The sequence below is a fragment of the Chiloscyllium punctatum genome, chromosome 3 (assembly GCF_047496795.1).
Source record: "Chiloscyllium punctatum isolate Juve2018m chromosome 3, sChiPun1.3, whole genome shotgun sequence".
NCBI lineage: Eukaryota > Metazoa > Chordata > Chondrichthyes > Orectolobiformes > Hemiscylliidae > Chiloscyllium > Chiloscyllium punctatum.
Genome location: NC_092741.1, coordinates 53805934 through 53833933, shown reverse-complemented (window position 1 = coordinate 53833933; position 28000 = coordinate 53805934). Strand labels below are relative to the sequence as shown.

Genomic DNA, 28000 nt, shown 5'->3' with positions numbered 1-28000 from the left:
TACAATCCCAATCTGCTCAACCTCTCCTCATAGGGTAACCCCTTCATCTCTGGAATCCAGCTCGTGAACCTCCTCTGCACCACCTCCAAAGCCAGAGTATCCTTCCTTAAGTACGAAGGCCAGAACTGCACACAATACTCCAGGTACAACCTCACCAACACCTTGTACAATTGCAGCAGAACCTCACTGCACTTAAATTCAGTCCATTTAACAATGAAAGCCAATATTCTGTTTGCCTTCCTGATTACCTTTGGCACCTGCAAGTCAACTTTTAGCAATTCATGTACGAGCACTCCAAAGTCCCTCTGCGCAACAGCATGCTTCAATTTCTCACTGTTTAAATAATACTCTGACCAAATATTTTTACTGCAAAAGTGGATAACCTCACATTTACCAACATTATACTGCAGCTGCCAGACCCTTACCCTCTCACTTAATCCATGTAAATCTCTCTGCACACCCTTCACATCTTCTGCATAGTTTGCCTTTCCACTCAATTTGGTGTCATCAGTAAACTTCGATACCTTACACTTGGTCTCCTACTCCAAACCATTTATATATATCATGAATAGTGGCAGCCCAACACCGACCCCTTGTGGCACCCTGCTGATCACAGATCTCCAACTGGAGCAACACCCATTTATCCCAACTCTCTGCTTTCAATTGGTTAACCAGTCCTCTATCCAGGCAGAAGTGAGGACTGCAGATGCTGGAAACCAGAGTTTAGATCAGAGTGGTGCTGGAAAAGCACAGCAGGTCAGGCAGCATCCGAGGAGCAGGAAAATCGACGTTTCAGGCAAAAGCCCTTCATCAGGAATAGAGGAAGGGAGCCTCAAGGGTGGAGAGATAAATGGAGAGGGGGGGTGGGGCTGTGGAGAAAGTAGCGAAGAGTACAATAGGTGAATGGGGGTGGGGATGGAGGTGATAGGTCAGAGGGGAGGGTGGGGGAAGGTAGCAAAGAGTACAGTAGGTGAATGGGGGTGGGGATGAAGGTGATAGGTCAGAGAGGAGGGTGGGGGAAGGTAGCAAAGAGTACAGTAGGTGAATGGGGGTGGGGATGAAGGTTATAGATCAGAGGGGAGGGTGAAGTGGATAGGTGGGAAGGGAGATTGGCAGGTAGGACAGGTTGGAACTGGGATAAGGTGGGGGGAGGGGAAATGAGAAAACTGGTGAAGTCCACATTGATGCCCTGGCGTTGAAGTGTTCCGAGGCGGAAGGTGAGGCGTTCTTTCTCCAGGCCTCGGATGTTGAGAGAGCAGCAATGGAGGAGGCCCAAGACCTGCATGTCCTCGGCAGAGTGGGAGGGGGAGTTGAAATGTTCGGCCACGGGGCGGTGGGGTTGGTTGGTGCAGGTGTCCCGCAGATGTTCTCTGAAGTGCTCTGCGAGGAGTTGTCCACTGTCCCCAGTGTAGAAGAGACCGCATCGGGATCAATGGAATCCCATTCCTCTATCCATGCTAGTGCATTCCCCGCAACTCCATGCATTCTTATCTTACAGATGAGTCTTTTATGCGGCACCTTATCGAATGCCTTCTTGAAGTCCAAGTATACAACTTCCATCTGTTCCCCTCCATCCACTGCATTGTTACATCCTCAAAGAACTCTAGTAAGTTTGTCAAACACAACCTTCCCTTCCTGAATCCATGCTGCCTCTACTTTAGCACATAAGGCAAATGACATTGGGTGGGCCTTGCAGAATTGTAGAATTGCTTCTTAGTCACCATTTAAGGTGGCCTTGGCCCCTTTGGTAGTTCCTAGACAGTCATGAAAAGTGTCTGGGTATTTAATTAGGACTTTACTCAAACAGCCATATTCTAACTTAAAAATGACGAGCCAAACAAGGTGAATCTTTCTCAACCAAGTTCGACCCATTAAGTTTGGGCGTGAGTCTTTTACTGCTATCAATGGTAACTGAACCAGCTGCTTCTCATAAGAGACCAGAACTGAAGTTGTATGTTATGGGTTCCAGGTAGAGGCTGTCAGCCTGGCCAAAGTCTAACACAGACTTAAGGATTGAAGTCCAGAGCAAATTTGGTAAAGACTGGTTCTGCAGTCACTCATATATAGTAGTGCTAGTATTGACCTCCTTTAGAACTGACCGATTGTCTAACCAGATGTGTATTTTGATTGGTTCTGACTTGGATGTTGCTAAGCAATTTAACTGTTCCAAACCAGTTATAGGTGAACTTTGCAGGATGTGACTCTCCTGTATACCAGCCTATGAGTTATCTTACTCAACTCAGGCACAATGGAAGTCTTTTGCTGTCTTAAGTACCAGCAGCAACTACAATGGCCTATCAGTCCAGATCCTTGAGAAAATTTTAACTGTTTGGCCAAAGCTTGGCTTTATTTTGGTGTTTTTGCTGTGGGCTGACCGAGAGTCCCTCTGTTCAGGATATGTCCTTAGTGATGCTATGCAATTGTCTTCACTCAAATGGTGTTCCCAAGCTCAGTCAGCCTGGTGAGGGTGTCCACTTCCATCAGCATGCCCTGTAATTGATATGCTCTATTTGTTACATTTTCTAATGACAAAGCCAATTATGGTGCCCGTTTGAAGTCCAGTTGGGCTTCAGCGCTTAGGCATTTTTGCATGATCGTATCATTAATCCATCTTAACGATCAGTCTCTCAGTATCTCACTTTGTGTTAAACTAAAATCACATGCCTCTGCCAGTCGTCTTAGCCACATCAGAAATCCTGATATGGATTCTTGTAGTTTTTGAACGGCTGAGTAAAGTCGATAGCATCTCTGAGTTAGAGGAGGCTTTGGGTTGTAATAATACTTAGCTAATTCCGTCAATTCTTGAAAGGTTTAAATATCTGTGCCTTAGAACATTAGGCTTCTAATAACTGAAAAAGCTGTGGGTCTACAAGCTGTCATGAGAATTACTCATTGCTTTTCATCTGTCCCAATGTCATTTGTCCAGAAATAAAATGCATTCTTTCCACATACTGTGCCCAATCTCTGAAGGCAGGATCAAACAAGTCAAGACTCCCAAATAGCACAAGATACCAGAAATGCTTACCAGAACTCAAAGATGATTGTTGCAAGCAAATCTCTTCAAGAGCACGTTTTTCTCCCATCGCGCTGAAATAACTCCATGAAGGCTGGTGACCTGTCACCACATCACCATTTATTTACATGTGCTTAGTAAATAACACTGACCCAGCGAGCTCAGAGCTGGCTCCTAGAGTGAGCAGAACCTGGACCTTCTTGTTTATATCTGTCAGCCAGGGTTCCTTGATTGGACCAGGTTAACAGCATTAATCAGGGAACTTGTATTCTGTGATATCTACCTAGCTGACCTCGTTCCAATCACTCCAAATACACAGTTGCAATGAAAAATTATCCAGAAATTTTGTGAAGTCTACGTAATACTCTTGCAAATTTACACTATATGGAAGCACAGATCACACATGGAAAATTTATTGTTTTGTGGCCTTTCAATTATCAAAGGATCAGGGTGGTAGTGGGTGGTGTCACTTCACATAGCAAACGTAATGGATCGCTGAACCGGATTATGCAATCCAAGCTCAGGTGAAGCCACATTTTTATTTGAACCATTGACCCAGATTTTGGCCATGATAGACAGTGTCTCCATCTTGTCAAAAATGATGTAAGAGGTCAGGAATCCCTAAATTCTACCCCTGAATGCCATGTCTCATTTCTGGGGGGTCAGGTTTGGGGGTAGTTTGTATGGTTCCCCGAGATAGCTAAATGATCAGCTGCCTCTGATGAATTTTGGAGATTTTCAGATTTTGGACCCTCTACTATGTGGAACCCAAAGTGTGGAGATTAGACCAGTAAAAACATGTCTGTGGTCATTTCATTTATTTTGAGTAACTAAAGTAGCTTTTTGGAGAAGTAAGATAAACCTTTGGAATGATTTCCATTAAACATTTCAGGGGCTTAAGACGTTCTTCAGGATTATGAAAAGTGGCTATGCTTGTACGTTTAAAAGGGAATAAACTTTTTTTTTTGTTTTCCTTTGTTCATGAGACAAGCATGTCATTGGGTTAGGCAAGCGTTTATTGCCCACCCCTAGTTGCATTGAAGAAGATGGCTTGAACATAGGAGACAGAGGCTGGTGGTAGAGTGTTATTTTTCAGATTGGAGGCTTGTGACCAGCAGTGTGCCATAAAGATCTCTGCTAGGTCCATTGCTTTTTGTTAATTATTAGTGAGTTGAGTATGAGTTTAGGAGGTACAGGTAATTCTCCTATAATGCACATTTATTAAACATGATTTGTCTATAATGCAATTTGTGAAGTGGCAACCTATGTTTTATACAGCAAGCTCCTATTTGGTGTTATGTGATTCTCATCCCTGGCACTAGGTGTTGCAATGTGTGGAGGACTGGACTCCACGTCAACATCACATGATTAATCAGCTCGTGCGCTTTCTCGTGAAATACCTTTGTGAAAGGTATTGTGAAATGTTTGTGCTAGTGGACTTGAAAAAGTACTTTGAAAGTGTCTCTTCAGCCTGCGGACAAGAAGCTGGGAGGAATCTGTTAATTTAAAACGTAAAGAGTTGAGAAAAGAATGACATTTCACTGGAATTGACTAACAGTAAAAGGACAGTGTTGAGGAGCAGTTTGAAACCTGACATTGTTCTTTGTATTAAGAGCTTTGTTATCTCTTTTGTTTAAAAATATGTTTAAATGTTAAGGAATATCTGCAGAATCATGTGAAACACTAATCACTATGGTATAACCATTTGCAAAAAAAAACAATACAAGGGGCTTGGACGTGGTCAGTCAGCTGCTCAGGGTAGTCAGAATCAGGAAACTCTGCTCATACTGGGTGATGATGTGGAGGTTTGGGTGTTGGACTGGGGTGGACAAAGTTAAAATCACACAACACCAGGTTATAGTGGGTGAGGGAGAGAAAGGTGGGCGGCACACTGTTACTTTTGGAGCGTGTGTGGAGATGTCCTGAGGGGGTGAGTAGGCGCTACAGAAGAGATTCGGGGCTAGTGAGGATGAGAGTGAGAGAAGAAGATGTTGCAGTAAATGCTGGGCACAGTAGCAGTGATAGAGAGAGTGAGTGTGAGGTATCAATGAGAAGATGATGACATTTTCACTGGCAGAGCGGAGAAGGTAATTGACCATCTTGTTACATTCTGTGCATTCCATCAGATTGTTGAGACCACATTGACCAATGGGCTGAGGAGTGGCAGATGTAGTTTAGGTAAATGTGAGATGTTGCATCTGTTAAGGCAAACCAGAGTAGGACTTCTACAGTTAATGGTATGGCCCTGATGAGTGTTGCCAAACAAAAAGACCTAGGGGTGAAGGCACATAGTACCTTGAAATTGGTTTTGCTGGTAGGCAGTGTGGTGAAGAAGCTGTTTGGCAAGCTTGCCTTTATTGGTCAATGCATTGAGTGTAGGAGTTGGGATGTCATGTTGTGGCTTACAGTAAATTGGGTGAGAGGGGATAGATTTTAAAAGGACCTGAGGGGTACCTTTTTCACACAGGTGGGTATGAACTGTTAAAGGAAATGGTGAAGATGGGTGTAATTTACAACATTTAAAGGCATCTAACTAGGAAGGGTTTAGAGGGATATGGCAAATGGGATTGGGTCAGGTTGGGAGCCGACTTGGTTGGCGCAGAAAAGGAGAAAAGGCTCTGTTTCTGTGACTCTGAGTGCCTGAAATACCAAGTGAAGCAAGCTTTTGCTTCCAGCAACGGTGAGCTATCTTCCTGAGTTATTGCATTCCTTAATTGTAGCTATACCCATGATGCAATTGGGGAGACTAGAGGTGAGCAGTCTGCCACAGAATTCCTTGCCTCTGACCTGCTCTTGTAGCCACAATATATTTATGGTTGTTTAATTCAGTTTCTGGTCAGTGGTAACAATTGTAATGCCATTGTATGTTAGATGGATGTTAGGTAAACATTCTACCTTGTTGGAGTTTGTCACGGCCCAGCCCTTTTACGGTGCAACATTCTTTACCATGTGTCAGTCCAAGCCTGTATGTTGTACACATCATGCTACATACAGACATGGATTGCTTCAGGATCTGAGGAGTCACCAATTGTGCTGAACATTGTGCAATCATTAGTGAACAATCCCACTCTGACCTAATGATGAAGAGACCTCAAGAAGCAACGGAAGATGATTGGGACCAGGACACTATCCTGAGGAACTCCAGTGATGTTCTGGAATTAAAGTGATTGATCTCCAAAACCACAACTGACTTCCTTGGTTCCAGCTATGATTCCATTGATGACCACTGATTTGATTTGATATATTATTGTATTGCCTAGCATGCTAACCAGACAAATCGTACCTTAGGGTAATAGAATAGAATGCAGAATATAGTGTTATGCTAAGAGGTGCTGGAGAGAATGATCAACTCTAATATATAAGAGTTCCATTCATAAGTCTGATAACAGCAGGAACAAAGTTGTTCTTAAACTCCTTGATGGAAATCTCAGTTAAATGCTGTCATGATATCAAGGTCAGTCACTCTCACCTCACTTCTGGAGTTCATCTCTTCTGTCCATGTTTAAATCAAGGTTGTAATGAGATCAAGAGCTGAGTGTCCCTGGTAGAATCCAAGCTGAGCATGAATGAATATGTTCTTGCTAAGCAAATGCTGATCAACAGTACTGATAGCCCCTTCCATCACTTTGATAATTGAAATCATGATTGTGACTGGCCAAAGGGAACTGTCCACAAATTATGTGGAGTTTAAAAGAAAATGCTGGGGTTTCTTTAGCCATAAACCATTGTGTTGTGCATCTGATTTCCCAAACTGCTATTTTCACAATGAGAACCTATCAAACAAGCATTTTGATAAAATGCTCTGACTTCTTATAAAATAGAATGTTGTCTTACATAAAAGATTGAGCACTTAAGTGAAATGTTTGTTTTCATAAGAAATCAGTTGAAGGAATTTCATTATACTGTATTGAATGATCTTTCACTTCCATTTTTTTCAACCATGACCTCATTAATAAACAGAGAACTTTATTTTCTGTCAGCATGCTTCCTGAATTATACCCTGATGAATAGGCATGGTGAAGGAAGGGCAAAGATGGGGTATGAAATTCACATTGATAGGTGTTATAATGGTCACTAGGTATGATTGGGGGCATAGAGGTAAAAGGGCTCAATGGATAGATGGACACCGGGCAGAATGGGAGTTATGAGGGGAATGTGCAGATGAGCCTAGGGACCTGAGGGGACATGGGGAAATAGGCAAATGGGCTTTTTTTAGAATGGGTATAAGAGCATAGGATAGTATAATGAATGGTATAGGCCATTAGTTGGCATGAATAGAACTTGGAGAGTAGGCGGATGAGAGAAGGAAGGATGTCATATATTAATTTTCTTTTAAACTTTGAAGTCTCCAAACAATTTACCACTAAATCTACCCTACTGTTCAGACATGTACATCAACACCACCACAAACCCCCCTGCCCCATCCTTCCCATCACCACTTCTACCACCAGTTGCAAAGGGGAATTACAGGCCATAATTTTTAAAAGTTACCTTTTATGAGATGGGATTTCTTCTGCCCGTGTCCTGACCTGGGAATGAAAATGGAGGCAGTTGTCTCCAAAGATTTATTGTACTATAACTCAAAAACATTCACTATGAGATGTTTCCATCTAAAATGTCTAAGTGCAAGTGTTGTGATGAAAAGAAGTAAGCACACTTAAATATATGCCAAAAGTATCTACACATATTTCACATGCCCCATGCAAACCTGAACTAAGAGGTTCTAACAAACTGGAAAAGAATAATTTAAGGCTCTTTCCTATTTTTGCAGTGATAAAGCTCAGCAGTCATCTGATGTTATATGCTAGAGTAAAAGTGTTTCTGTTTGTTTGCGATGCCAACATTACAAGCCATAAGAATAAAATAATCACCAATAAATCTATTATGAAATCTCTTTACCCAAAGACTTTGCAACATGTGGATGAGGGTAGGGCAGTAGACATGGTGTACATGGACTTCAGTAAAGCCTTTGATAAGATTCCACATGGTAGGCTGCTGGAGAAAATATGGGGGCATGGGATTGAAGCATGGTTAGCAGTTTGGATTAGAAACTGGCTTTCTGTAAGAAGGCAATGAATGGTGGCTCAATGAAAATATTCAGCCTGGAGTCTGATCACTAGTGGTGTGGCACAAGGATCTGTTTTGCGACCATTGCTGTTTGTCATTTTTATAAATGACTTGGACACAAGCATAGGTGGATGGGTTAGTAAGTTTGCAGATGATACTAAAGTCAGTGGAGTGGTGGACAGTGTGGAAGAATGTTGCAGGTTGAGGGAGACTTGGATGAACTGTAGAATTGGGCTGAAAGGTGGCAATTGGAGTTCAATGCAGATAAATGTGAGGTGATTCACTTTGGGAAGAATAATGGGTCAATGGAAAGATTCTTGGTAGTGTGGATGTGCAGAGGGATCTTGGTACCCAAATGCATAGGTCCCTGAAAGTTGCCACCCAGGTTGATAGTGGTGTTAAGAAGGCATATGGTGTGTTAGGTTTTATTGATAGACGGATTGAGTTCCGGAACCGTGATGTCATGCTGCAACTGTACAAAACACTAGTGTAGCCTCACTTGGAATATTGTTTGCTGCCCCATTACAGGAAGGATGTGGAAGCATTGGAAAAGGTGCAGAGGAGATTTACCAGGATGTTGCCTGGTCTGGAGCTAAGGTATTATGAGGAAAGGCTGAGAGCTGAGAGAAGATGGCGAAGATGGGATTTAGTAGAGACATACAAGATGATCAGAGGATTAGTTAGGGTGGACAGTGAGACTCTTTTTCCTAGGATGATGACGTCTCCTTGTACAAGGAGCCATAGCTGCAAATTGAGGGGTGATAGATTTAAGATAGATGTCAGAGGCAGGCTCTTTACTCAGAGAGTGGTAAGGGCATAGAATGCACTGCCTGCCAATAAAGTTAACTCAGCCACATTAGGGGAATTTAAACAGTTCTTGGATAAGTATATGGATGATGATGGGATAGTGTAGGGTGATGGGCTTAGATTAGTTCACAGGTCGGTGCAACATCGAGGGCTGAAGGGTCTGTTCTGCGCTGTATTTTTCTATGTTCTAACATGGAACTTGTTACCTGAAGGAGTAGTTAAGATGGATAGTATGGCCACATTTAAGGGAAGCCAGATAAAGATGGAGAGAAAAAAAGATGCACTGATCAAGTTAGATGAAGATGGGTAAGATAAAGCTTCAGCATAGACCAAGTGAGTTGATGCCTGTTTCTATGCTATATTCTGTGCAAAACCCATAATGCGGTGGATTTTCAGAATTAGTTGCCTTGTTCTGTGACTTCCCATTTTTCTCACAGAAATCACCTTTATTTTCTGCCTACTTTTTTTTAATCATCTTTTATTGTTCTATAGATAAAAGTTATTCTGTTACAATGCCAAAATTGTCACTGCTTTTATTAAGATTTTTGAGTTAGTGTCTTTGTTCCCAACTGTGATGAAAGAAGACTGTGAATTACTGTCAACGCATCAAAGTATACTTTGTAGATTTCAACATTTATCAGGATAATGATTATTAGCAACAAAAAAAAAGAACTAAGCTTAAAAAGATTGAAGGTGGCATTGCATTGTCATGTAATAAGGATTATTGGTGCTTTTATATATTCAGGTCTTGTTACATGAGCTGTGAAACAGCAGTGGAGCTATAATTTTATCGTACTATTTCTGGAAAAAGAAAGATTTTCTTTAACATATTTTTCCTAATCAACCTGTTCAGATGTTATTACACACTTGAACCTGGGCCTCCCGGTCCAGGGGTAGGGTAGTTAATGGCTTAACAATATCCCAATCCAATTTACAACTCATGGGTAACTTCGGAATTCTAACTAATGTCCTTATATAGGAAGGCAGAGTCAATTTGTATACAGCAAGGTTCTATAAACAGTGAAAGACCAGATCAAAATGTGATTGGGTCTTTAAGTAAAGATAGTTCATCAGATCACTGAAAACCTCCTTGCTCTCAATTTGTGTCCAGGGATTATTATATTCACTTAGACATGCAGAAGACATCTTGCTTTAATATTTCACGCAAGAAATGACATCTCTGACAATGCAACACTCAACTGAAATGTTAGCTCATTTCGCCTGCTTAAATCTTAAGTTGGATTCAAACTTTTGTTTCAGTGATAGAAATGTTATCGACCAAGCCATGCTGGCACACCAACAGAGATAAGCACACAATCTTATTTCTTGCAATTTATGCTCCTTGATAAAATTAAATTGTTCTATGATCCTGAATCTCCTGTATACAGTCATTCATTGCACATGTTCAGAGATGTTGAGTCAAAAAAAGACAAAATAATCCTAAACCTTAGGGTTAGTGACCAAGAAATAATTGTTTAGTTCAAAACTTAAAGTGCTACGTCTGCTGGAAATTGGAAATAAAAACAGATTTTGCTAAAATGTCATTAACCTGAAACATTAACACTATCATTTCTCCAGTAATGCTACATTACTGCTTTATCATCTATTTCAAGTTAGCATCCTCCTCTCTGATGACTCTCCTCCTGTTACAATACTGGTAGAGCTTTTAGGTCTTTTCCTTATTGCTTACATTTGTTTTAGTTTCTTAGAATTTATATTCTTGTCTTTTTTCACCTTTCTCCCTCTATAGGCTTTCTCTTTATTTCATCTTAATATGTTATTCCTGTGTTTGGATCATAGAACATAGAAAAGTACAGCACAGAACAGGCCCTTTGGCCTACGAAGTTGTGCCAAGGATAAATCCTAATGTAAAATAAAATAACCAAACCCACGCACCCTTCAATTCACTGCTGTCCATGTGCATGTTCAGCAGGTGCTTAAATGTCCCTAATGATTCTGCTTCCACCATTACCACTGGCAACGCATTCCATGCATTCACAACTCTATGCATAAAGAACGTACCTCTGACGTCTCCTCTAGACCTTCCGCCTAATATCTTAAAACTATGACCACTCGTCCCAGGCAATCCTGTCCTGGGGAAAAGTCTCTGGCTATTGACTCTATCCATGCCTCTCATTAGCTTGTATACCTTGATCAGGTCACCTCTCTTCCTCCTCCTCTCCAGAGAGAAAAATCCAAGCTTAGTCAACCTCACTTCATAAGCCAAGCCCTCCAGTCCAGGCAGCATCCTGGTAAACCTTCTTTGCACCCTCTCCAAAGCCTCTGTATCTTTCCGATAGTAGGGCGACCAGAACTGCACACAATATTCTAAGTGTGGTCTCACCAGGGACTTGTAGAGCTGTAGCAAAACCTCGCAGCTCTTAAACTCGATCCTCCTGTTAATAAAAGCCAAAACACCACATGCTTTCTTAACAACCCTATCTACTTGGGTGGCAACTTTGAGGGATCTATGTACTTAAACACTAAGATCCCTCTGTTCTTCCACACTGCCAAGAATCCTGTCTTTAGTCCTATATTCAGCATTCAAGTTCGACCTTCCAAAACGCATCACTTCACATTTATTCAGGTTGAACACCATCTGCCATTTCTCAGCCCAGCTCTGCATCCTGTCTATGTCACACTGCAGCATGCAATAGCCCTAAATATTATCAGTGGCACCTCCAACCTTTGTATCGTCTGCAAATTTACTAACCCACCCTTCAATCCCCTCATCCAAGTCATTTATAAAAACTATAAAGAGCAGAGGCCCAAGAACAGAGCCCTGTGGGACACCACTCAACACTGACCTCCAGGCAGAATACTTTCCAGCTACAACCACTCTCCGTTTTCTGTCAGCCAACCAATTCTGGATCCAGATAGCCAATTCTCCCTGTATCCCATACCTCCTAACTTTATGAATGAGCCGACCATGGGGAACCTTATCAAATGCCTTGCTGAAGTCCATATACACCACATCTACTGTTCGACCTTCATCGACCTGTCTTGTCACCTCATCGAAGAACTCAATAAGATTAGTTAGACACGACCTGCCCATCTCAAAGCCATGCTGACTCCCTTTAATTATGCTATGATTTTCCAAATAGACATAAATCCTATCTTTCAGAATTCTTTCCAAAACCTCACTGACCACAGACATAAGACTGACTGGGTCTGTAATTGCCAGGGATTTCCCTACTACCTTTCTTGAAAAGAGGAACAACATTCGCCTCCTTCCAATCCTCCGGTATGACTCCTATGAAGAGTGAGGAAGCAAAGATCTTCACCAGCAGCTTAGCAACCTCCTTTCTCGCTTCCCGGAGCAACCTAGGATAAATCTGGTCTGGCCCTGGGGACTTATCAATCTTAATGTTCGCCAAAATTTCCAATGCATCAACTTAATCAATCTTGATCTGTTCAAGCCCATATACCAGCTCCCCAAAGTTCTCATTCACAACAAGATCCCTTTCCTTAGTGAAAACTGAGGCAAAAAACTCATTCAGGACTTTCCCAATCTGCTCAGACTCCACGTACAAGTTCCCTACGCTATCCCTGATCGGCCCTACCTTCTCCCTGATCATTCTCTTATTCTTCACATGAGTAAAATGCCTTTGGGTTCTCCCTAATCCTTCCTGCCAAGCCTTTCTCAAGCCCCCTCCTGGCTCTCCTCAGTCCATTTCTGAGCTCCTTTCTAGCAAGCCTGTAATCCTCTAAAGCTGTGCTAGATCCTTGCTTCCTCCACCTTACATAAGCTGCCTTCTTCCTTTTGACAAGAAGCTCCTCTGTTCTCATCATCCAAGGCTCCTTAATCTTACCCCTTCTTACCTGTATCAGAGGAACAAATTCATGCATTACTTGCAACAACTGCTCCTTAAACAGTCTCCACATGTCTGCTGTGCCCTTTCTGTGGAACAATTGCTCCCAGTCTGTACTTCCCAACTCCTGTCTGATAGCATCATATTTTCCTTTTCCTCAATTAAATATCATCCCTTGGTGACTGCTCTTTTCCCTCTCCAAGGCTATGGTAAATGTGGTCACTGTCACCAAAGTGTTCTCCCACCACGTGATCTGACACACGTCCTTGCTCATTGCTGAGCACCAAATCCAAAATGGCCTCTACCCTCGTCAGCCTGCCTACATACTGAGTAAGGAAACCCTCCTGAACACACCTAACAAAAATGGCTCCATCCAAACCATCTGCACTAAGGATGGTCCAGTCGGTATTGGGAAAAGTTGAAGTCACCCATAACAACAACCCTGCTACATCTGCATTTTTCCAAAATCTGCTGGCTTATCAGTTCTACAATCTCTCTACTGCTATTAGGGGGTCAGTAGAAAACCCCCAGTGAGGTGGCTACTCCCTTGCAGTTCCTACCTTCCACCCATTCTGACTCAGTAGACAAACCTTCCTCAACAATCTTTGTTTCTGTAGCTGTGATGCACTCTCTGATTAGCAATGCTACACCCCCTCCTCTTTTTCCACCCTCCCTGTTCTTTTTAAACGTTCTAAACCCTGGAACATTTAGCAACCATTCCTGCCCTTTTGAAACCCACGTATCGTGCTTGTTTTAACCTAAGAGTGTATGGTTTATATTCATTTGTACCTTCTACAGTAAAAGTTATCACATAAAATATAATCTTAAGTTATTTTATTTTTTTCTTCATAGTAATGACTCTCAGTCAATTCTCTTAAGACCTTCTTGCATGCTTATGACCACCAAAGCTACTTTCATTACCAGCATAATTTATTGTTTATAAACCATGTTATTTCTAGTGGTATCCCAAATATAGTGCATTAGAAAAACTGTGTAAAATATATTTTGTAGCTAAGGTTCTCGATGATTTGATTATTCTCTGTTTATATTGCTCCTGACTCATCTGATATAATGCTGAATCCCTGATCCATGCCTTTGTTACTACAAGACTTGTATATTTCAATGTTCTCAGGGCCAGCCACATGCATTTTACCATTTGTAGAAAGTTCATCCAAACTCTGTAGTTGGAATCCTAACTTTGTACAAAGTCTCATTCACCCATTGTTCTGGTGCTTGTTGACTTTGATTGACTCCTGATTAGATAATGCCTGATTTCAATATGCATATCCTTGTTTTCAAATTCTTTCTGCCCTACATTTCTCCCGAGACACCCCCAATTCCATTCTCTTAAACCTCAAACATCAATTTCAATCACTGTTTCATGGGCAATTATCCCAGGTCCCAGTTAATGTCTAGAATTCCTTTCCAAAACCTCTTCACCTCTGTAACTCTCTATCCTCTTTTGAGATGTTTCATAAAGCCTTTTTCATTTGTTCTATTATCTCTTTATCAATTTCTTTCTGATAATGTTTCTGAGGATCGTTTTGGAATACTTTGCTATTTTAAAGACAAATGCAAGTTGGTATCAATCAATTTTCACCATTTTTAATATCCTTCATACAATAGGATAAGCCTTTTTTTGTTTTTACTGATCTGAATAATAAAATATACACTTGCTGAATTGAATACATTCTGAAGTTCAATTGATACCGCGATGCTTATTTAGCTGAAGCCTTAATCTATCCCTGCAGAATTAAATGAAGGTGTCTTAAATTTGCCCTCTACTATACAGCATTTGTGTGTTACTAAAAGAAGAAATACACTATCGAAGCTCTTCTTCTGCACTCATCAGCACCAAAGCAAGAGTAACAAATTTCAAGGAAGCAATAAATTATATTACATGAGGAGAGGGTGCTGATTAGTTGACAAATCAACTTTCATTGCTCAAGGGCTTTTGTCAGGGAGAATGCACCTGGGAACTTTTGCTGTCCACACTGTTTTGTTTAGTTCAAAAACACACTATGATATATGTAGCATCTAGCTGATATTTTTAAATTGGTTGTTAATGTAATTCTTCGCATAATTAGGATTGTTATCACCTCTCCAGTTGAAAATCACATCAACATTAGACATTGTTTAAAGTTTTGCAAGTACAGGCTGGTGAAGTAGTTTTAAGTGCTTTACCTATTGTGAATTCTGGACAGCTGCAGTCTATAATAGTAAGATTTATCTCTTGAGTTATCTTTCAAGAGCTAATGCATTGGAAATATGAAGGCTTTTAATTTTTTTACAAAACAAAATGAGTTGTATTGAAGTATATCTTGGAAGTTTGCCAACCTGTATATTGTATGTCATCTGCCAAGATGCAGGATGGTCCACCTTTCTTCAGTTTAGCTCAACATGCCCTATAAAATAAAGAAAATTAATTCTACACAGATTTCCTTCAATGTTTACAATAGATCTTCTGCCTTAAAAATATTTTTAAAATTGAGTAGACCTGCCAGCTGTCCATGAGGAAATGTTTGTTTCTGAGTATCATAAAGCCCGTTAAGATTCTCTTTCTGGTTAATCCTCCCACATGACGAATTAAGTATATTTGGCTACAAGACTTCAAATTTAACCTTTCCAAAAATAAACATTCTGAAGCTTTCATTCCCACCCACAATAAGGTGATGTAACCAAATTCTAGAGTGAAAACACACCTCCCAGGCCATTAACTTCTTTTCTCCACCTCCTCTTTCTCCTCTCCACCCCCAACAACCACCACCAAATCCACAGAAAAAAGTTATCAACAAAGGTTGACATGCTCCTGCTTGTTGTTGATAGAAACCCTGCCAGAAACAAGCTAAAGTTCTATAGTTAAGAATGGACTGATTCTAATTTGAGACTTTATTATGAAAGTTCAAATCAAATGGATTTATTGAGACTGTAAATGTGTGTTCCAGACTATAATAGTGTAACAGATTTCTATAACAAATTGTCTGTTGTGTCCATTGTCAGTATCATGTTCTTGAACTTCAAAATACAAACATTAGTTCCATATTTGTGATAAATGACATTCAATTGTAGATAAGTGTGTTTCTAGTTAAAATACTGTACAACTGACTTTATTTGAACAATTGCTTTCCAATTGCTAAATTCCTCTGTTGACTAGAAAAGGTTAAAACCTTTACTCTCGGAAAATAAACTTCTGTCCTACCACTGTATCATTTATAAAGTTCATTATCTAGTATACAGACATATAAAACTCCTGGATACATAACGATTACTGCATAATACTTCTCATGTTAACTTTATGCATTGCATCTTTTCCACTGTAAAATCCGCACAATCCTGTGGAAAATTTTGAAAGTTGATTACTGTGCTGTTGAAATGAAACATTGTTTAAACAATCAGCGCAGATATTTATAAACTGGTACAACATGATTGCAATTGCATATATATGGTTGTGAGTAATCAAGACTGGGAACTGACCAGCTAAGGGCATTCAGTCTTTAGAAATGTAAAGGCAAAACTGGAAAGGAGGTAGGGTGAGTTAGTGTTGTTTGTGAATGTTGAAATCAGTGTACTAGTGAGAAAGGATATTGGCGCATGAGAACTAGATGTGGAATCAGACTTGATAAAGGTAAGCAGCAACAAGTGGTGGAAAACAGTAGTGAGAGAATTCCCTAGGTCTTCAAATTGTGATGGTAAGGTAGGGAACTGCATTAAACAAGAAATTAGAGGTGCGTGCATCAAGGTGCTACAACAGTCCTGGATGGTTTTAATGGGCAAACCGCATTAACAATAATAATACTGAGGCAGCTGTATTCTGGAGTGTGTACAGGATTTTTATTTAAACCAGTACATTGAGAAATCGACTTGGAATCAGTCTTGATAAAGGTAAGAAGCAACAAGTGGTGGAAAACATTAGTGTACGTTTTCTACAATGAAATGGGTTATTTAAATTTGTTGTTGGAGGTTCTTTGGGAAAAAGTGACATCACATTATGTAATAATTTATGGGGATAAAATAGTGAAGTAAAACTACAGTCCTAGTTCTTAACAGAGGAAACTATGAATGTATAAGGACTGAGATGTCTGTGAAACACTGCATGACTTTATTAAAGGACTTGAAGTGAATGGGCAATGGCTTAAGGAACTAAAGCATGCACTACAGCTGTTATTATACAAACTTTTCAGGCAAAACCACACAATGGGAAAAGTGACTCAAACATGGTTAACAAAAGAAATTAAGGATTATGTTAGATCTAAAGAACAGGCAAATTACATTTGTAGAAAAATCAACAAGCCTAAGAACTGAGAGCAGTTAGAATTCAGCGAAGGAGCACCTAGAGTTTAATTAAGAATGGAAAAATGAAAAGTAATTAAACTTGCAAAGGACATAAACGCAGACTGTAAGAGTTCTGTAAGTATGTAAATAGAAAAAAAGGTGAGTGAAGACAAATAGTGTAGGCAAGTACCAGTCTGAAACAGGAGAATGATAATGGAAGAAAAGGAAATGGTGGAGCAATTAAACAACTATTTTTGTTCTGTTTTAGAATCATACAGCACAGAAGAGACATTTGGCCCATCAAATCTGTAGCACCACAGAAGAGTCAAAGATAACTTTCCAGAAATGCTTGTGAAGCAAGGGTCAGCTTGAATCAGCATTAAGGAATTTAGTATTAGTGAAACGAAAAGTGCTGGAGAAACTAATAGGATTGAAAGCTGATAAATCTTCTAGGCTTGATAATCTGTATATCTGGGTAATAAAGAAGATGGCCAAGGATATGATTGTCATCTTCCAATATTTGTCGATTCAGGGTCATTTGTGGCAGAATGGAGGGTGGCAAATGTAACTGCACTGTTTAAATTAATTGGTAGAGTTTTAAAGGGTGCACAGAAATGGAGTTAGATGAAGATACACAGTAGCAGATAGTGTTTAACCCTGAAAAGTGTGAGGTATGCACTTCCAGCATCTGCAATAATTTGCTCCTCCTGATTAAGAAGGCATATGAGGCATATCAGTCAAGGCACAGATTACAAGAGTGAGGAAGTGATGTTGAAGCCATATAACACGTTAGTAAGGCCACAGCTGGATTATTGTCTGGAGTTTTGATCAGTGTACTGTAGGGGAAAGATGTGATTTTATTAGAGAGGATGCAGAAAAGGTTCACCAGGATGTTAGCTATGAAGAGAAGCATGGGTTGTTTTCTTTAAAGCAGCCGAAGCTGAGGGTGACCTTATTGAGCTGTATAAGATAATGAAGTGCATAGATAATGAGGACAGAAACTACTGTTCTTCTCAGTTGAAGAGTCAAGAATAAGGCATTTATTTATAAAGGTGACCTCTTGAGCTCCCTTGTTTTGACATTTCTCCTTGAAATAATAACTAAAATCTGATAATCGAGCCGTTCATTTCATTGCTATTTGTGAGAGCTTGATGTGTATCCATTAGCTTCTCCATTTCCTACACTATATCGACTGTAAAACACTTTGGACCGTCTTGAGTTTGTGAAAAGCACTATATCAATGCAAACTTTCAAATTTAGTGATTAAGTTTAATTTGGAAAATAAAGTCAAATGGTTGCAGAATTCCGAAATGGAGATCAAGAAATTGATATTATAACTTCTTTTACATTTGCAGAATGGGAACAAGAAGAGCAGGAAAGAAAACGAGAGGAGAAAGAAAGTACTGCAAAAGAATCCAGTTCAAGAGAGACTGAGCACCAAAACATGGAAAAAATGAACGAGAGACGCAAGAAAGAAATTCTTTTGGCAAAGATGAGAGAGATTGATGAAGAGACTAATGGAAGTTCCGTAATCTCACCGCACAATACATCACACCTATTTTCCACAGAAATGTCAAAAAGCCGTGATTCCCCAGAAAGATTGCAAAGTACTAGTAACTTTTTGAAATCTGTGGACAGTACACCAACAGAAGGTTATGGTCGCAGAGGTACCAGGACCACAAACTTCAGTGCTGAGCTGAGCTTCGGTATGTATGCACCATCCTTTGGGAAAGGAACTGGGAGGTCTGGTCTAATAGATCAGAAGAGCAGTAGCAAAGATGAGCAAATGAATGGCTATCATGACCTTCCATTTAAAGACAGAAAGTCTAACTTGATGGAACAGTTGTTTGGATCTGGAGCTGCCACTGGCTTCACGACTAAGGAAGAGAATTTTCTAATGTCTCCTGCTGTAGAGCAGCCTAAGCGGAGTAACAATTCATTCCCTTGGGAACAAACAAATAAACGCACAAGTAAAAATAATAGTGGTGATTCTATCTCTAGTGATGGCATGATCAGCCCCAATCATCACCATTCCAAATATACCTCAATTAAGCCAGCAGTAAATGTAATTGATTCACTAGAAGATGAAGTAGAAGAGGTAGTCTTATAAAAAAAATGTATTTCCAATACAGACCATTTTCATGAAAGGCATTATTAAAGTATTCAAATTCACGTAACTTTACACAAAATGTTCCAAATGATAAATAATCTTACCAGCGATATCACAAGTCATCCTTCTGTCAATACAATGTATTTGTCCCTTGTTATTTCCAAAGTTCCAAAACTAATTATTTATAAATGCCTGTTGTTTGAAGGTCCATTTCTCTATTTTGAATGATCACTGTCTTAACTCCCTTCCATGCTGTTGAATTGCTCTCTCTATTAATTTCAAAGTTGATACCCTACATTATTTACTTCTTCCAGATTTGGGAAGATGACGCATGTGTACTACTCTCCTTTTATTACTAGTTGTAAAATATTGCCTTCTGAGAAGTATTGAATTTGACCAACGTCCAATTAAATGCTGTACCTATCAACTGTATTTAGTGATGGCTTTATCAACATTTTGGTACTCCCACTTTATTATATTGTTATTAAGAACAAGCCAGAGATTTGCTTGATTCGATGTAGTAGTTTTGGATGCCACTATAATTTTGGTGGAAGAGGTACATTTAACTGGTCTGTTTTGCTTTTAGTTAATGTGAGCTCCTAGCATAAGAGGTAAGCCTAGTACCCAGTTCCTTTGGGTGCACTTATATTTCTTGTCTAGTGGACAAATCAACATGTTTAGAAGCCAGCAATCTTTTTTCTTGCTTTATCTATATTATTATGCCAGGTGTTGATCTAGTTGTGTAATCTTGGACTAAGATCCCAGTCAATGTAGTAGGGGTGGAGACCAGAGGCTCAATTTCCCCCTTACAATATTGAAGTTGCAGCCCTTATGTTTCAGCCTACTAATGTGTTGGCTCAATGTTTACAGGCCATTGCTGCAATTTGTTATTTTCCCCTGGTTGGGAAATATGGAGGATTACAACCTGATATGCACTTAAAATAATATTAGAATCACAATTTAACTTCCTGTCAAAAATTCAAGTTTCCCTCCCCATTGTATTTTCCTCAAAGTGGATGGGGTCTTGAAGCCTGTGGGAATCCTGCCAATTTGTAAATGTTAAAGCAAGCTTACTGTGGAGGTAAGAACCTTTTCTGATACATTGAAAAGGTCTCGCAAATAATGCCTCATATCCACTCCAGATTCCTTCAAATCTCTCCACACATCCTTCATAGTTACTCTTCCATTATCCAGCATGTGGAGAGATATGATCCATATAAAAACACTGGAATGCCTTTGAAATGGACCTGAAATTGACACAATAAGCAAACAGGCTTTGAAAATCTCCTTGTCTAAATAAATAGTGATCGTCTTACAACCTCGAACAATGCAAACCACTTACTCAAAACTTGTTTGGATTTTCTTGAGTTTCAGGATTATTTTGAAGATATAGTCTTAATATATGGTTTGTTGGTTTTGTACGTAGGGGATAATGGAAAGGTGAATATGAAGGGTACATAGGGATAATAGGAGGGCATGGGGGAAATGAAGGAGTGTGGAGGGGATATGAGAATGTGAAGTGGTATGGGGATACATTGGTGTGTGGAAGAGGTTGGTGGGGGTGTGAGGGCTGGGAAGCCTAACAATCATGTCATGATGACATAGCTTCCAATCTGTCTGTGTAGTCACCAACTATATAACAGCCTCAGGTCTGCTTCTGCAGGGTGTCATTTCCAATTCCATCTACCAGAGACCAAATTCTTATGTAAGTTCCTTGACATTTAGAAGTTAGGTGCACAAAGTGTTCAGCAGACATTATTGTAATTAATATTTTCAGTTCCTGTCTAGGAATAATCAACAAATCAGATAGACTGCTCCAATAAATTGTTAAATCAGTGCTATGTAATTAAAAAGATGTTGTGCTGAAACTCCCAATTTTGTTCTACTGCAGTCAAACAGCATCCTGGGTACAGCAGCACTCCTAATAAGAAGTGACGCAGAAAAATCCTTAATGATAGGTGATTAAATTATTGAGGAGAAAGTGAGGACTGCAGATGCTGGAGATCAGAGCTGAGAATGTGTTGCTGGAAAAGCGCAGCAGGTCAGGCAGCATCCAAGGAACAGGAGAATCGACGTTTTGGGCATCAGCCCTTCTTCAGGAAGGAAGAAGGGCTGATGCCCGAAACGTCGATTCTCCTGTTCCTTGGATGCTGCCTGACCTGCTGCGCTTTTCCAGCAACACATTTTCGATTAAATTATTGACGTCACTTGGATTGTTCGGCTCTGAAGGATGCTGATCCAAAGGGAACCGTAAGAGAGTTTTATAAGATATGGAATGGAAAAGACAAATCTGGAGCAATCTTCTGATAGGTTAAAAGAACTGTTCATTTTCTGAAATTGTTTCTGTCAATATTTAATATCACAGAAGTAAAGCAAGGAGACGTCAGTTTCCGTTAAATGAAAGACAAAATTTAGGTAATTATCAGGAAACTTCCTGCAAAATCTGATTAGCCCGTGAATGGATTTCAGGTGAAACAGTCTAAGCAAAACCTTGAAATTATTTAAGAGACAGATGGGGGCTGGATGGTGTTGCAGGGGGAAGGTAGACTACAGGTTTTCAGCTGAATGTAGATGGAGAAGTGGTTGTTTGGCTTTGGCTCATCATAATATGATCTTGCACATCTCTGTTGTAGCACACATGGAAAGTTTTGATAGTGCATCTTCAAAATTGAACTAACTTCCAATCAGTCTACTGTTTTTCATACGGAGTGCTGTTGCATATCTGAAGTTCACTGATAATTTCACAGATCTGAATTAATTGGCATGTACATATCTGGACCTTCATACAAATGAACAGGATCTCAATATTAGTTTATTTAAAAGGAAAGCAACAGGCTTGCGCTCAACTGGCCAATTTTTTGATAACTGGTGTGCTCAGGTATTCTAGAAATATCTATCATAATATGCCTTATGAAGTGAATAAACATTAGGAACAATGTTTAACATTGATAGTGCATTCAAAAGAGAATGCCATTGTTAATTGGACAATGGACAAAACAAACAGTAAATGCCAAGAACAGAGCAAATTGCAATGAAAATGCATTGATCTCCTTAAAGTGTTTGACTTGCCTTTTGGATGGATTAATGCGTTTAACAAAGTAACTTTCTCAGAGCAATTAGTATGCATTTGTCATGTAATATGCCATCATTTGAGTGAAATTTTATGTACAAATGTGAGAAGAATTTTAACATATGTATTAACTTTCAATCATGCTGTGTAGCACTTGCCATCAAGGTGGCCAACAGCATCGCAAGCCATAATTGTTTTAAGGGAGCTTGCTAGTTTTGATCAGTTTAACAAGTATTATTTTCTTAGAATAATTATTTGCAAAATGATGCTATGATAGATAAAATATTCATTTTATTCTTTACTCTAACAGTTGAAAATGGTTTGTTTGATAGCAACATTATCTTATAGGCACTGTTGATTACTCCTTATCAATAGGCACTGTTTCAAAAACTGCTTATTTGTTAATTACTGTACATATTGATTGCACAATTTCCAAAGAATATGTCAAGTAGTTTTAAATGCTTATTTATTGCCACATTGTATTTTTATACTATTTAAATCATTTATTAATTTCTGCTTATCCCAGCATATTGATTTGAATTATATGTTATCTTGAAAATAAATTTTAATTGTGAATATCCAATGATATTTGTTTTGCTTAACTGATTGCTTGTAGTTGTATTTATTATTTACCAGTAATATACGAACCTGTTTTGACACCATCGTCTTGATAAATTGTTGTGATCTCTGTACCTTAGTTTGTACAGTTGTGGATTACTTATTACTTAGGTTAGACTCTCGCCTTGTGACTCTTATACCTGTCATGTTTTTCCAGTCATTTGGTTTGTCTCCAGCACCACCTTATTTTTAATTTTTTGTTATTATCTCTCTGCCTTATTTAATTGGATTATAAGTCATCCCTTTGCTTGTTATTCCGCTGTTGATACTTTACTCACACCACCTGAGACTTTTTTGATCGCCTGCAGAGACTTATTATTCGACATTCCACTCACCCCATTTGTGTGATCTTTTGATTTCTCTGCCTACAAATTCTGTGCCAGTGTGCTTCTCTCTCACTTCACCTGATGAAGGGGCTACGCTCCAAAAGCTTGTGATTTCAAATAAATCTGTTGGATGATAACCAGGTGTCATGTGTCTTCTGACTTTGTCCACCCAGTCTAACACCAGTACCTCCACATCAGTGTTCTATGAAGTTGAGAAATGGAGGTCCTTGCAAGCATTTGAAGAGGAAGGCCTAGGGCCATGAGATGTAGGGAAGTGATCTGCCCTTGGGTAGATCCTCAATATGTGGCCTTTGTCAATCCTTAACACATTTTAATTTTCACTTTATTTACCTTCTCCTGGGTAATTATCAAGCTTGAGTGACTTTGAAACTTCTGAAACCTCCGTCCCTAGAGCTTCCAAGGAAATTCCTGTAGAGTCAGCTGATCAGAATTTCTTGGCACACAACTCCAATCTACCTTGCAAAAACAAGCATATGGCTACTGGAATTTCTGGGTCAACATACAACTCTAGCCCACTCACATTACAGTTCAACTCAAATTATGGAATCATGAAAGATTGCACAGGAATTTACAATAAAAATGTAAGTTATATGATCATAAATCTGTACCCTAACTCCTTTATTCCCCATTTCTTTTGCTCAGCTATGCAGTCTATCTTTTAGTATAAGCGTGAGGTTAAGAGAAGGTTAAAGGATCTCTATATTCAATATTCGACGAGCTACCCATTGGTGCTTCATATTACTTACAAGGAGACTGTGTGGTGGTTTGATTCCTTGGAGCAAGCCAAAAACTTCTTGGACACTTTAAAATAATGTAGATGTATTTATGGACATTGACAGTAGTGTATTTTTTTTGTCTTGCTTTTATTTCTTGTACTTTTACTCTTTTCCCAAAGAAGCTGTTGATGTTTTTTTTCCCCTGTTTGAGCTGGAGTAGTATTGATATATTATGGGGTGGGTGCACTGTTTTTGTTATACCTTTGTGTTTCTTCTATTGCTTGGGTTTGGGGTGCGGCTAGAGCTGGAAGGGAGGATGGAGGTGTGTGTTGGGCGGCACGGTGGCACAGTGGTTAGCATTGCTGCCTCACAGCGCCAGAGACCTGGGTTCAATTCCCGACTCAGGCGACTGACTGTGTGGAGTTTGCACATTCTCCCCGTGTCTGCGTGGGTTTCTGCCGGGTGCACTGGTTTCCTCCCACAGTCCAAAGATGTGCAGGCCAGGTGAATTGGCCATGCTAAATTGCCCGTAGTGTTAGGTAAAAAGGGGTACATGTAGGGGTATGGGTGGGTTGCGCTTCGGTGGGTCGGTGTGGACTTGTTGGGCCAAAGGGCCTGTTTCCACATTGTAAGTAATCTAAAAAAAAAATGTAAGTGCCCCTCTGCGGGCAGGGGTAGAGTCCCCTGCCCTTTGTGTTTTGTAGGTTTTGTTTTGGTTTTTTTGAAAATAGACTCTATGAGTCTCCTTTTGAGTATGCTCAGCACATTGTAAGATGAATTCTTCCTCTCAGCAGGTCAAAGGTGATTGTAAAGGATCATGGTTAGCATCTTAAATGGTGCACCTGGAATATCAGAGTGATTCACTCACCAATTAAAAGAAAAAAGACATTGTTGAGCCTTAAAAAGGAGAGGGTGGACGTTGCCCTGTTGCAGGAGACTAGTCAGGTAGACATTTGGAGACATTTACACCTATGGGCAGAGAATTTACGTTTTTTTCCAATCCTCATAAATGCCACACAAGGATTGATTATTTCCTAACTCTCATGACTTTTTTAGTATCCTGTTCGATTGAGAGTATTGCTATCTCTGATCAAGAAGCGGTGTATTTAATGATTAAGATTAAGGATGATGCAATGGGCTCACAGTAATGGCAAATGGATCCCTTCCTCCTCGAGGACAGCAAGTTTGCAGGGTATTTCTCTCAGGAACGTGAAGCTTTTTTGGCCACCAACTCAGGTACCGTTAGTAATCCATCCATTCTTTGGTAGACTGCTGAGGCCTATGGTAGAGGGATAATTATCTCATACTCTGCCAGCCAGAAACGACAGAAAGGAGAGCAGCAGCATCTGCTTGAGGCTGAGATGGCATATTACAGTAGGCCGTCAGTGACTAAGTTGCAGCGGATCATAGCTCTTCGATCCACCTTAAACTCCATGCTAACGCATACATCAAGGAAGGAAGTTTCCTTTGCAAAGCAGAGGCTGTTTGAACATTGTGATAGGCCGGGTAAATACTTGACATATTTGGTCAGGAAGAAGAATGCCTCCCAGTCTATTGCTTCTATTAGGGAAGGGAATGGGACTCTTACTTGTCATCAAGATCAATAAGGCATTTCGGAGGTTTTACTCTGAACTTTATCAGTCTGAATGTTGTAAGGACAGATGAGATAAGATGGAGGTCTTTTTTTAGGAATTTGGATCTTCCTGGTGTGAATGCTGAACAGGAAGTGCTCCATTAACAACCCTAGACATACAGGAGGCAGGGAGACAACTTTAAAGTGGTAAGGTGCCCGGCCCTGATTGCTTGCTCAGTCAGCTTTATAAAGAATTTATAAACATATTGTCAGGACCAATGCTATAACTATTCATATGGTGAGGATTACCTCCCGCCATCCTTGAGAGAGGCTAATATCTCTCTCATCCTCAAGAAAGGGAAGACCCTGGAAGACTGTGCTTCTTACAGACCCATCTCGCTTTTAAATTCTGATTTTAAATTTTTAATCAAAGATTCTGGCATTGAGGTTGGAAAGGGTGTTGCCCTCCATTGTTAAGGAGGATCAGACTGGCTTTACAAGGGGTCGCAGATCTTCTAGTATTGTTAGGAGACTGCTTAACATGATTCAAGTGTGCCAGCAACGGTTGGTTCAAGAGTTGGTGGTTTCCTTGGACACTGAGAAGGCATTTGCCTTATGGTGGAATGGCCATATCTTTTTTTATACCCTGGAGCAGTTTGGCCTGGGTGAAAAGTTTACTCGATGGGTAAGGGTCCTTTACAGTGATCCTCTGGTGACGGTTCTCACTAATGGTATAAGGTCTGATCATTTTAACATTGGTAACACAGCCGGCAAGGCTGTCCCTTCTCACCTTTGCTCTTCACATTGGTGATTGAGCCGCTAGCAGATGCCATTCGTGGGGACCCGAACATACCTGCCCCAAAGGTCGGGTCGAAGGTGCATAAGATCACATTATATGCGGATGATGTTCTCATTTTTCTTTTGTACCTGACAGTTTCAGTGCCCTATTTGATACAATATATTAATTCATTTGGCTTTTTCTCAGGTTACAAGATCAACTTTTCAAAATCGGAGGCTATGGGGGGTCTTAGGGGAATACTGGACATTGAAGGTGGGTTCCCCTTTAAGTGGGCACAAGGAGGCTTTCTTTATTTGGACCTCTCTGTTACCCCTAGTTTTGATCAGTTATTCAAGGCTAATTTTGTTCATTTGTTTGACAGGAGAAAACACGACCTTCAAAGATGGGGGAACCTTCTAGTATCATGGTTAGGTCGACTCACTCTTATTAAAATGAATGTTCTTTCTTGCTTATTATACCCTTTGTGGATGCTTCCCTTGCTTTTTCCTAGACAAACATTTCAGAAATTAACTGGTTGGTTTAGTTATTTTATTTGGCGCCATAAGCGGTCCCTTACCAAACTTACAAAATTGCAAAGGGGTTGCGACTATTGGATCTCCCAGATATCAGAACATATCAGTTGAGCTCCCTTCTCCCTGTAGGTTACAGGTCTTTTTCAACTTATAATTTCAGCTACTTCACACTGTAAACTTTTGCTATAAATTGTGTCCTATGATCTTATGCTCCACAACCACCTGATGAAGGAGCAGCGCTATAAAAGCTAGTGCTTCCAAATAAACCTGTTGGACTATAACCTGGTGTGTGATATTTAACTTTGTATCCCAGAAGTGGGCTGCCACTACCCACTTATACCTGCTCTGAAAAGTTTTAATTCCTAGTCAGCTTTTTCGGAAGTAATTTTAAATCCAGTGTACATTTCTCTAATCAAATGTACCTTAGTCATCTTTGATGGTTTGTAAACCTTGTCAAAAACTTTCTGGAACTCCATGTACATCACATGCATTCTGAAGGGTCACTGGACCCAAAATAATAGAATCATAGAATCCCTACAGCGTGGATCCAGGCAATTCAGCCCATCGAGTTCTCCATAGAACATCCTAACCAGACCCATCCCCCTTCTGTATCCCTATAACCCTGCATTTCCTATGGTTAATCCAACTAACCTGCACATCTTTGGACTGTAGGAGGAAACTGGAGCACCCAAAAGTATTGCCTCTGTTTTATAGGGTAAATAGACACGGTCTTTTCCCTGGGGTGGGGGGGGAGTCCAGAACTAGAGAGCATACTTTTAGGGTAAGAGGGAAAAATTTGAAAGGGACCTAAGGGGCAGCGCTTTCATGCAGAGGGTGGTGCGTGTGTGGAATGAGCTACCAGGAAGTTGTGGAGGCTGGTTCCATTACAACATTTAAAAAACATCTGGATGGGTATATGAATAGGAAGGGTTTAGATGGATATGGGCCAAGTACTTGCAAATAGGACTAAATTAGGTTATGATATCTGGTTGGCTTTGACGAGTTGGACCGAAGGGTCTATTTCTGTGCTGTTCATCTCTATGACCATGACTCGAAATGCTGCCAGACCGGAGTTTCCTCAGCAATTTCAGTGCTTGTTACACCACTAAATTGTCTATCTGCTATGATCAATACTACCTCATAAAGCTTTTAAGTTTTTCATCCTTAAATGATCCTTCTGAAATCTGTGTTGGTTGTAACAAATTATTTCATCCAAAATGTTATAAATCTTTAAATGTTTCCCTACCACAGCTGTTGCCACTGGTCTGTAATTTAGCTCTGATT

At 40.0% G+C, this 28000-nt stretch overlaps 1 protein-coding gene across 3 annotated transcripts in view; it reads left to right on the top strand.

Moving 5' to 3' along the window:
* The window catches only part of lca5 (lebercilin LCA5), a 91437-nt gene extending 68205 nt beyond the window's left edge, over positions 1–23232 (top strand). For all 3 annotated transcript variants that reach the window (XM_072553358.1, XM_072553360.1, XM_072553359.1), the window contains one exon: positions 18327–23232. In XM_072553358.1, coding sequence (XP_072409459.1) covers positions 18327–19081 — 755 coding nt within the window. In that variant the 3' untranslated portion in view covers positions 19082–23232. The remainder of the gene's footprint in view (positions 1–18326) is intronic.
* Positions 23233–28000: the final 4768 nt, after the last annotated feature.